At 39.0% G+C, this 11491-nt stretch overlaps 2 protein-coding genes across 2 annotated transcripts in view; one reads left to right on the top strand and one right to left on the bottom strand.

Moving 5' to 3' along the window:
- Positions 1-1286: 1286 nt before the first annotated feature.
- lsm14b (LSM family member 14B) lies at positions 1287-6651 on the top strand. The gene is made up of 9 exons (XM_058409136.1): positions 1287-1547; positions 2197-2360; positions 2448-2583; positions 3145-3324; positions 4780-4854; positions 5045-5206; positions 5287-5431; positions 5689-5857; positions 6428-6651. Exons 1-8 carry the CDS (start codon positions 1427-1429, stop codon positions 5852-5854), a joined length of 1149 nt encoding a protein of 382 aa, XP_058265119.1. The 5' UTR covers positions 1287-1426; the 3' UTR covers positions 5855-5857; positions 6428-6651.
- A 197-nt stretch (positions 6652-6848) lies between these two features.
- Positions 6849-11491, bottom strand: part of LOC131365532 (proteasome subunit alpha type-7-like) — a 5671-nt gene continuing 1028 nt past the window's right edge. The window contains exons 2-7 of the mRNA XM_058409138.1: positions 10273-10399; positions 8517-8641; positions 8318-8440; positions 7587-7706; positions 7157-7219; positions 6849-7068 (exon numbers count right to left, since the gene is read on the bottom strand). Of these exons, the coding sequence (XP_058265121.1) occupies positions 6967-7068; positions 7157-7219; positions 7587-7706; positions 8318-8440; positions 8517-8641; positions 10273-10399 (660 nt within the window). The 3' untranslated portion in view covers positions 6849-6966. The remainder of the gene's footprint in view (positions 7069-7156; positions 7220-7586; positions 7707-8317; positions 8441-8516; positions 8642-10272; positions 10400-11491) is intronic.

The raw sequence follows: 11491 nt of genomic DNA, 5'->3' as shown, positions 1-11491 counted from the left end.
CCACACTTCAATTTTAATCAGTTTTGGCAGTTCCAGCCTTTGACTATCTGCTATGAGTGGGCGAATTTACATTTCTGTTGGGTTTCTTTGTTTGTTTTGAGAGATACATTAAGAGCTACCTCATTAGACTTTGCACAAGGGGAAGTGCTGCTCAGTGTTTAAGATATTGGAAGGTTGTGAGTTCAAATCCTAGCATCCTCAGACTACCACTGCTGAGCCTCTGAGCTCAACTGCATAAACAAGATCAATTTAAGTTGCTGTTAATAAGGGCATGTGGTAAATGTGCATTCTATCCAAGACAATTAAACGCCTCAAATTATTTTTATTTTAATCTTTTGAAGAACATGTTCTGAAACACATTTTGTTTGCTCTGTATTTTTCCACTTTGCTTGTTTCGTTCTCAGTTGGACCTCAGGGCCTACAGAGAAATGAGCATGTCCTATATGACAGGTTCCCAACCCTCATCCTGGATTATTCAATCACACAGGCAAGTCCTCACCAAGTCCTGGAAAATTCCCTGTCCTGAACATTTTGGTATTTAGCAAAGAAAAAACAACAGAGTGTGTTGGACATGGTTTCTCCAAGACTTTAGGAACATGTACAGTAGACTGTGTGGGTGTGGTCATTCTAATTTCTATCATCTAGTGATTATTTATCTACAGGGTATATTACACTGGAAAAAGAAGCATTAATAATGTATGTCCCAGACCTGAACTCTGACTGCATAGCATGCTGTTGGCCACCAGAGGGCGTTCACAGTGCTCGACAGCTTCAAGTAACAAACATTAAAACAACGAATCAAAAACGTTTTGTTCTCAATACCTGCATAGCGTACTAGTTTAAATACATGAAAAATCATCGACCAAATTTGAGTCAGTGGACATGAAGCGATTCTGATTGGTCAGATTAGTTGCATTAGGGCGTGTAGTTGATTCTGATTGGCTGTTACTGCTCTGGTTCAATCATAAATAAAGATCATTACACGGTGAGATGGTATACCTATAGTTAATGATGGAAATAATAGTCACATTTTTATATAATAATAATAATAACAATAATAATAATAATAATAATAATAAAACTACTACTACTACTACTACTACTAATAATAATAATAATAATAATAATAATGTTACATAAATAAATAAATAACATAAAATAAATAAATACAAATATATTTATATTTGTGTGTGTGTGTGTGTGTGCGTGCGTGCCGGCAATGCAGCACAGGTGTGCGGGTGGGAACGAGGGGGCGTGGCTTACCCGCCAGGTCCATGCCTTATAAATATGGCGGCGCGTTTTTCCCAACTTCTCTATGTTTTGTGGATGTAGAACGTGATAAGGGTTTATGTCTGAGGATAATAATTGGCTTGTTTAGTAAAGGCTTATTTGAACGAGGAACGAGGCCCGACACATAGAGCTGAACATGAGCACGGGCACGCCCTACATCGGCAGTAAAATCAGCCTCATCTCCAAGGCACAGATCCGATATGAGGGAATTTTATACACTATTGATACGGACAACTCCACTGTGGCTCTGGCTAAAGGTACGATTGCTTCCATGTGGTTAAACAAATGTGGGTGAATTTTGATTAAGACGACTGGCGCGTGCGTGTCACTCTTGCAGCTTGATGGCTCCATTTGATTTATTCATTTCAAATGAGTCTTTGCGGTAGACCGCTTCAGTAAATGTTTTTTGGATTATTTTTTGCTTTGTCCTTCTTTAACTATACGATTAATTACAATTTAATTTAGCTTATAAACGAGGCTTTCTGACCCCTCGTGGTCTTAATGAGCTGATTAATTAACTGCGTCAGGTGTGTTTGCAGGACCAAAAGTCCCGCACTAATGGGTCCCTAATGTGTTTTAGATTTATTTATTCTCATTTTCTCTTAAACTAAGATCCACCAGGGGGAAACCTGAATTTTCATACAATTTAATGTGTTGCATATGTGAGGCTTGGCTTGAATTACATTCTGATCCAAAAGTGTGTGGCTTCTCCTTCAAATTGAAGGCTTCATCGATGTAGTCTCAGTCATGTGGCTCATCAGTAACACAATATTGGTGCAAAATGGTTTCAAATTTCCGCCCAACTTTAGGCCTTGGATTTTATTTTAAGCAAGTTATTTACAGACTCTGTGAAACATTGTCTTTAATGCTTCTAAAGATCATTGTGTTTTTGTCTTCTGTGATCAGTGAGGTCCTTTGGTACAGAGGGACGACCTACGGACCGGCCCGTACCTCCACGAGATGAGGTATTTGATTACATCATCTTCAGAGGAAGTGACATCAAGGACATTACCGTCTGTGAGCCACCAAAGCTACACCACAGTCTGCCTCAGGATCCTGCGATCGTTCAGGTAAGACTTATAACAATTTCCTTTCCTTTTTTTTTTTTTTTTTTTTTTTTAAAGATTTTAATCTTAATTTCCTTCCTTGTCTTTCAGTCGTCTGTGGGTAGTTCATCTTTACCGTATGGCCCTCAGGGAGGTTACAGTCCCTACAGGAGCATGATGCCACCTTATAACCCCCTAGCTGCCAGCTCTCTGCTCAATCAGCAGTATGCTGCTGCACTTAGCCTGGGTGAGAATGTGGACTTTATTGATATAGAAGCTTTTGTGTGTAGTTTATAATGCAGATTAATGCACTTCTTTCTACAAAATTGGACACTGTGCGATTAAAACATGGTATGCAGGGAAACACCGGTTGTATGGAGTAATTTAAAATGTGTGCAGTAACTAAGGAATAAAACACTTGTGGGCTGAAATGGGAGGTGGAAAAAATCAATGACCCAGAAGTCGATTCCTAAAGTGGTTTATTTTCCTTTATGTATTCTATGATTTCCTGAGAGTAACAAGTCAGTTATTTAAAGAGTGGCTCATAATAATTAATGCATGTATTTTTATCCATTTGCAGTTGCATTTAAGCTTTTGTAGTGTCCTTAGCCTTGTGGAAGGGTTATTCTTTTGTAGATTTAATTTCAAGTGGTTACTTTTATAATGCCTCTGGTTACAAAGTTTTGACATTGGAAACTCCTTCACTATATCAGCAATTGGACAGAAAAATCCATTTGTCTGCCATCTAAGTCACTAATATTATATAGTTATATATTATATAGATTCTAATTGTCATGTTTCGTCCAAGGAGCCGGACTGCATGGCCCTCTAAGAAGAGGTCCCATGGTGGAACAGGCTGTCCAGACAGTGCCTGCTGAAAAACCAGCTCCAAAAAAAGGCTTGGCATCACAGCAGCAGGGCCGTGAGGGAGGCAGGGTGCAGCGAGGTCGAGGAAGTCCTCAAACACAGAGGAGCATCATGTCTACGAGTAAGAGCTCTGTTAAAATCGCCACAAACTTCCTGTATGGAACATTTTCAAAACGTGGAACTGGACTTGTTTAACTCGTCTGCTTCTAGTCCGAGTCTCATAGTTAAACCTCACATGCTGTTTGCTGTATAAGGAAGTGTGTGATCATTTAACTCTGTGGTCCAATGCCATGTTTGCTACATAGATCTTGAATTTTGAAAATCAGTGAAACACTAGTGTGCATGTTAGCAGTGAGCTCCTTAGTCTTTGGTTGTCATGTTTGAGTCTTAATTTATCTGAAGGAAGATTTAATGCTCCAGTGGGTTTTTTTTTTTTTTTTTTTAAACCTCATCTCTAGTTACTGTATCATTAGTGACTGGTTGATTTTTCATGGACGCCAATTAAAACATGCCTCACATGCATTCCCAGTACAGTGTGAAAATCGCAGCATCACTTCTAGAAAGCCTCTGTGGTAATCACCATGGCCCTTTGAGCCCATTTTACATGAGGCCTGTGTGTTACACTGTGACCTATTTGCCATGCCTTTCAATTTACACCTGATGGGATGTCTGGTATGCACATCAGTGTAGGCAGAGCGTGAAGCAATTATTTCAAGCATTTGGTTAGTAATTATAACACTCGTCTGTCAGGACAGTTTAGACTTTAATTATCGAGCTGTTTAGAGTGAACATTAGTCATTTATTTTCTAAATACAGTGCAATATGAATGCCCTCCCTTACAAATTTTCACTTTTAAGAATTGGAATTTTGCAAGAAATTTGCATCCGCATACCAACACTGCCTTCGGTATGCGCTCAAAAGCTAGGTGATTTTTCGGGTGTTTTTTGTTGCCAGATTGGTGGCGTGGGTGATCTGTTCTATTTTTAGCCCCAGCTTGGTGGCATGACTTCCTGTGAGGAGACTTGACATGGAATGCTTGGCTTGGGTCAGTTCTTTGTAAGCAGCCATACAGTTTACATACGCTTCATATTGGGAATATTGGTCATCGTTTTTGGGTGGCTGGAACGGATTATCTGCATTTACATTTTTGATGGGAAAATTCGTTTCACAATACAAATTTTCACCTTAACGGTCCTCCAGACTGAAATAAATTTGTATGCTGAGGTTCTGGTAAGTACATCAGAGCAAATTTGGTCTTGAAATACTTTTGATTTAAATTTTACTTGACTATACTGTCAGACCACCTTTTGGGTTATCGGAAGATGAGTCTGTGAGGGGAGTCTGACAAACCTGAAAGTTCCTTGTTGGCAGAATATAACGTACTGGTTTTAGTTTTCCAAAATATCGTATTAATAGTAAAGCATATTACAGCTGTGTTTAACTTTCTTTTCAGACTGACTCTTGACCAAGTGTATGCACTTTTTTTTTTTTTTTTTTTATTTTGGTCCCAGCCAATTTGATTTGTGTTGCATATAGGAATCAGTGACTGAAGCTTGTTTTGATGTGTTGTGGATAGATGCTCAGCAAGGAGATGTGCAAGGGCAAAATCAAGCTAATGATGAAAACAGACCACCACAGAGGAGGAGACAAGGTACTTTCTAAATGATCGCCCTCACAAGAAGTCTTGAACAAAACTGAATTCTTTTCTCTATATTTATGTAGTTTTAAATTTGACAGGAAAGTACCATTTCATAAAGGTCTTCTGCTTGCTTCATTGGCACGTTTTTAATGTTTTAATAGGTATAAAACATATATATTTTATTTTTGCTTTTTCCCTGCAGGCAATCGGCGATCCCGGAATCGCAACAGAGGTCAGATTATCGTAGCCAACACAAAGCCCACCACCCTTCAGTTTGAGTCGGACTTTGATTTTGAAACGGCTAACGCACAGTTCAACAAAGACGAGCTAATCAAGGAAGCTGAAGATGACCCTGAAGTCAAAGGTTAATGAGGCACCTGTTTGAGGTGTACATCCTGATTATTCTACTTCTGATTTAAGCTTTTCTTGGGTGTTTTCCTCTAGATAAAGAAGAGAAAGAGAAGTCTGACTCTGGAGTGGAGACTCAGAACAGTGAGGGTGCTGCAGACGAGGATCCGTTTGGCCCAAAATGCTTCTACAACAAGGCCAAAAGCTTCTTTGACAACATCTCTTCTGAACTCAAATCAAGGTATTTTAAACTGGTTGTGCTTTTTTCTCTCAATGTCTTGGGATTGTAAATTAATCACACCTCTCTTCATACACCAAATGTTTATCATTTGAAATGGTCCAGTGTGTTCCGAGCCCCTGTGTTCAGTTCAGTAGTGATGCATGACCCCTAAATATCCTCTTTGTATGTAGATATGGCAATACCCGGGAAAGTCACACTGTGGTGGTTAATTCTGGTTAATCGTTTTCCCAAATTCTGACGCTAACCCTCTATTTCAGACGTACAACATGGGCAGAGGAGCGTAAACTGAATGTGGAGACATTCGGAGTTCCTGGTCGCTTCCTAAGAGGCCGTGGGTTTCGTGGTGGGTTTAGAGGGAGGAGAGGAAGAGGGATGAATCAGCACATCTCTGCTCAACCAGCTGTTGGAAGTGGTAGAGTGTGATGGGTAAGGGGAAGTGTAGCACTTGATTAAAGAGATTTTAGATTGTGTTTAGGGGGAAAAACAGGAAATTCAAGATGAGATTATAGCAAACCTGCTCATGTATAACACGTCCCATTTATTTAAATGAGGGTTGAGTCAGTGTAACCTTTTTTTAAAATAGTTTCAGGCAGACCATTTAGCTGCCCAGGCATTTCTGATATTTGCTTCTGCAAATGACAGGCTGCTGATTGACCAAATATTAAATTCCTTTGAATAGCACCTTTAACAGTGGACATTAACTCAAAGCAGCTTTACATGGGTATAGAAATGGAGAAATTTTATAGCTTTAGTTAAAAATAGTTTAGCTGCAAAGTTTATAACTGCAGTGACTTTAAATAAACTGGATGGTATTGTATGCTGTTCTATTTAATGTATTCTAATCATTTGGTATAAGGAGTGAACACTTGTTTGGTTATAAGAATCAACTTTGACTTATCAAATCTTTGTTCCTCTAGCAGTATAACACGAGTGAGGGTTTTGTTTTGTTTTTTTTTAATTCCTTACATGTGTAACTTGTTTTTTCCTCTCTTGCAGATCTGGATGATCTCTTCAGGTAGCCACCAAGTGGTTTTGTAAATAAAGTTTCTCCTCCATGTTTTTTTCCTTTCTTTCTAATGTATTTCAGAATTTCAGTTGGTCCTGCACTTTAACTGTAACAGTTATTAAATGAAAACAATTTTCTTTTATTTGCTTGTCCAAAGGCTTGTTTTTGTTGTTTTCACTAGTGAATGTGTTTAAAATGTAAAATGTTTGCACAAACTGAACTGCACATTAATTTGATCTGTCAGCATGTGATTCTAAGTAAAGCACATTTATTTATGCTTTATGATGGAAATATTGAAATTGCAGAATGTCGATTTATGATCCATGTCAGCCTTTGGCATTTGCTCCCCAAGCATTGATTTAAGAGGCGCTTTTGTTTCCTTTATTTTTGTTTTTGCATATGAATTAACTGGGGACTTTGTACAAAAAAAAAAAAAAAGAACCATTGTTAATAAAATGGAAAATGGCTGATAATCCTCAACCTTTAGTGCATTAATTCATTGTTGCTTAAAACTTGTTTCCCAGCTTGTTCAGGATGTTGCACTGGCTGCAGCTTTCTTTTTCTTGTCTGCCTCTTCCTTTTCTTTCTCCAGAGCAGATACTATCTTCTCGACTTCCTCAGGGTCCAAAATCTATAGCACAGATTTACAGAAATGTGAAATTAGCAGGGAAAATGTGGTGATGGGAGGATTTGTCATAGTGTTGATGCTTTTAACAGACCTTCATAGTTTCACCGTGCTTCATTGTAGCCAGTTCAATATTTTTTCCACCAGATTGCACCACCTGAAAATGATCAAACATTAGCATGGTCAACTAATACCATAGGATTCCATTACTTAAAGATTGGGTTGCATTGTCTGCCATATTTCGAGATTCAGAATATTCATAATCTAGTGCACTGAACTATAAAACTATCCAAAATCAATACTTTTATTCCTCCTTGTGTTGTAAATGTTCAACCCCATAGTGACCCTTTATCCACCCACCCTGATGCAAATTATTCATTTAAAATGGTGATTAGTTTTTACATAATGTAAAATAAAGCACATGAATAAAATTATAAATAACAGTACTGTAAGAGATCATCCTGGTCAATAACCAGCCTATGGCTCTATACCCAGTACAGTTTGATGCTCAATAGTTTCAGTACCTCGAGAAGAGCTCTGACTGCCAGTTTAAGGACTAATTCATCTGACTCCATGTCCTCCTCTTTGTAGTTCTTCTCCAGGAATTCGCGAACAGTTTTTGCTGATCGCCCAATAGCATTTGCCTGCATGTAACAGATCATGTGAAGCCAAAAGTACTTTGAATTAAGTGTTTTGGATATTTGGTCATGCTTTGAGACAGTTAATACTGCTAAGGTGTAATGGTTACACAACGCCAAATGACTGAGTGTAGAAAGGACATGCTGAATAGCTGCTATAATGTAAGTGATGAACTTATTTTGCATGCTGTATGTGTTGCAGCTTTAAATGTAACTATAAATAGATTAAAAAGCCATTAGTAATGAAATAGTAAGTGTTGGCAATTTTTTTTTGTCTGATTAGAGTAATACAGTCAGGGTGTACTGCCGTTAGGGGAACATAAGCAGCTTCAGGGTGTTAACATGAACTCTGCTTCATTATACCACCTGGGTGATTTTCCTATAACAGACACTAACCGTTAGTGTTTTATTCCTTTAAGTTATTCAGTAAGGGATGTGTAACGATACTGTTTAAAGTGTATGCTCAATGTAGCTTCAATGGAATTATTTTTACAAGATTTAAAAATAAGCAACATTTTGCTTGTGATGTAATTTTTTTAGTGTATAGATAACAGATTTCCGTAAGGTGGTGTATGTCGCTGATATTGTGGGACAGTAACAGAAATCAACTTCCCTACCTTCCAGGCATGGTATGTTCCAGAAGGATCAGTCTGATAGAGATTGGGAGTACCATCAAAATCAAAGCCCATGATGAGGGAGGAGATCCCAAAAGGTCTTCGTCCGTTACTCTGTGTGTAACGCTGCATCAAATACATAGATGACGTGAACTCGCAGTACTCGTGTTGCCTAAATTATGTGTAAAGGCACAACTGTTACCTGTTTCATGTTAGCGATGTAGCGGGTGATGTATTCCACAGTAGCCGGATCCTCTACAGTCAGTCTGTGGCTTTGACACTCCACCCGAGCTCGGTTAATCACGATCCTCGCATCTGCAGTCAGGCCTGCAGATCAAATAAACCAGGAAAAATGTGCTGAGAATATATAACTTACACCGATCAGGCATAACATTATGAGTACTAAGAGGTGAAGTGAATAAGACTGATCTCCTCATCATGGCACCTGTTAGTGGGTGGGATATATTAGGCAGCAAGTCAACATTTTGTCATCAAAGTTGATGTTAGAAGCAGGAAAAATGGACAAGTGTAAGGATTTGAGCGAGTTTAAAGAAGGGTCAAATTGTGATGGCTAGACCACTGGATCAGAGCATCTCTAAAACTGCAGCTCTTGTGGGGTGTTCCCGGTCTGCAGTGGTCAGTATCTGTCTAAAGTGGTCCAAGGAAGGAACAGTGGTGAACCGGCGACAGGGTCATGGACGGCCAAGGCTCGTAATGATGCACGTGGGGAGCGAAGGCTGGCCCGTGTGATCCGATCCAACAGATGAGCTACTGTTGCTCAAACTGCTGTCAGAATACACAGGGCATGATGAGCGAGGACTGCCTTGGCAGCAAAAGACATTTAGGCCGGTGGTCATAATGTTATGCTTGGTCGTTGTAAACATGTTGAATTTAAATATCTAATTTCATTTCTTAGAACAAATTTACTTCAAAATGTTGGAGTTCACTCATTTTTATTGCAAATCTAAGCTGATTAACCAAAAATCTGTTCAATACTTCTCTTAAAAACAACTTGACACAGCAGTCAATTTCTTCTTCTTCTTCTTTGGCTTTTCCCTTCAGGGGTGGCCACAGCGAATCGTCTCTCTCCACCTATCCCTATCTTCTGCATCCTCAACACTCGCACCCACTAGCTTCACATCCTCATTTATTCCATCCATATACCTCCTCTTTGGCCTTCCTCTTTTCCTCCTGCCTGGCAGCTCCATGTCCAACATTCTCCTACCAATATACTCACTGTCCCTCCTCTGAACATGTCCAAACCATCTTAATCTGTCCTCCCTAAATTTGTCCCCCAAACGTCCAACACGAGCTGTCCCTCTGATGTACTCGTTCCTAATCCTCTCTAACCGTGTCACTCCCAAAGAGAACCTCAACATCTTCAGCTCTGCTCCCTCCAGCTCTGACTCCTGTCTCTTCCTCAGTGACACTGTCCCTAAACCATACACCATGGCTGGTCTCACCACCGTCCTGTACACCTTCCCCTTGATTCTCGCCGATATTTTTCTATCACACAAAACTCCTGACACCTTTCTTCACCCATTCTAACCTGCCTGCACTCGCTTCTTTACCTCTTTCCCACACTCTCCATTACTCTGGACTGTTGACCCCAAGTACTTAAACTCCTGTACCTTCTTCACCTCTTCACCCTGTAATCTTACTGTTCCACTTCCCTCCCTTTCATTCACACACATACTCAGTCTTACTATGACTGACTTTCATTCCTAATGGCAGTTAATTTGATGTATACAAAAGAAAAAATGGATAATCACTGATGGTTTTAATGATTAATGAGTTTAACGTTTCTGAGCACTATTAATGCACAAATCTGTATGTATGTGTTTAGCTAATACCTAAATACCAAATACCTAAATATTTATTCATATAACATACTATTAAATTGAACAGAGGGCTTAACATGCAAATTATTCAAATGATAACTCATGAGGTTTTCTTACCAGCAAATGCCATGAAGATGTTGTCATCCAGAGCGCAGATTTTTCGCACTGTCCTGTCATCCTGAAGCATGGCCGCCGATTTCTTCTCAACCCCAAGCACAACAATGTTTTTGCCTCTCACCCCCACCTGCAAGAGCAATGTCTTCATAATCATATACACAGAGAGGCAGGAGGCACTGTACAAGGAAATTCTTACAATTCTGCCCTTTTGGTGTCATAATAAAGTTCTATAATTGCCTATAATTTCATTATTGCCTATAGTTCTATAATTCTATAATATAAATTTAATATGTGAAAAAGAAACAACTTTTGCTAGGGCTCTACAGTAAATCTAATTAAACCCAGACACACCAAGTACAGTTATATCACAACATTGACCATAACACATATAATACAAATAATCTAAATATTTCAGTCAATAAAAAAAAAAATCAACAAAAATGACAAATAATAATTCATTAAATTCTTCATGGTAGCACCAATCTATTTTGTGGACATTAAAATCAGCCACCCTATAAATACAATTTGTATTGTATTAAAATTGCAGTTGGATTCAGGATTATATATGTCATTATATGCATCATGAAATAAATATTATTTTGTTCATATTCCGGTGTATACATATTCTAGACTCATTCATTGTATGTGGTTGTTTATTTAGGCTAGACAGATAGATAGATAGATAGATAGATAGATAGATAGATAGATAGATAGACAGACAGACAGACAGACAGACAGACAGACAGGCAGATAGACAGACGGATGGACAGATAGACAGGCAGGCGGGCAGACACACAGATATACAGGCAGACCAACAGATAGGCAGGCAGACGGACGGACGGACGGACGGACAGACAGACAGACAGACAGACAGACAGACAGACAGACAGACAGACAGACAGATAGATAGATAGATAGATAGATAGATAGATAGATAGATAGATAGATAGATAGATAGACAGGCAGGCAGGCAGGCAGACAGATAAACAAGCAGACAGACAGATAGGCAGGCAGACAGACAGACATAGATAGATAGATAGATAGATAGATAGATAGATAGATAGATAGATAGATAGATAGATAGATAGATAGATAGATAGATAGATAGATGGACGGACAGACAGACAGATAGATAGATAGATAGATAGATAGACAGGCAGGCAGGCAGGCAGACAGATAAACAAGCAGACAGACAGATAGGCAGGCAGACAGACAGACA

This window comes from Hemibagrus wyckioides, linkage group LG15, assembly GCF_019097595.1.
Source record: "Hemibagrus wyckioides isolate EC202008001 linkage group LG15, SWU_Hwy_1.0, whole genome shotgun sequence".
In the NCBI taxonomy this organism is placed as follows: Eukaryota; Metazoa; Chordata; class Actinopteri; order Siluriformes; family Bagridae; genus Hemibagrus; species Hemibagrus wyckioides.
This window is presented reverse-complemented; position numbering and strand designations above follow the sequence as displayed.

What these genes read in the sequence shown, in the direction of transcription:
- lsm14b (XM_058409136.1), top strand. Translation starts at nt 1,427, where the DNA reads ATGAGCACGGGCACGCCCTACATCGGCAGTAAAATCAGCCTCATCTCC. An exon ending in CACTGTGGCTCTGGCTAAAG is followed by an intron (nt 1,548 to 2,196) that starts GTACGATTGCTT and finishes TTCTGTGATCAG; the next exon opens with TGAGGTCCTTTGGTACAGAG. An exon ending in AGGATCCTGCGATCGTTCAG is followed by an intron (nt 2,361 to 2,447) that starts GTAAGACTTATA and finishes CTTGTCTTTCAG; the next exon opens with TCGTCTGTGGGTAGTTCATC.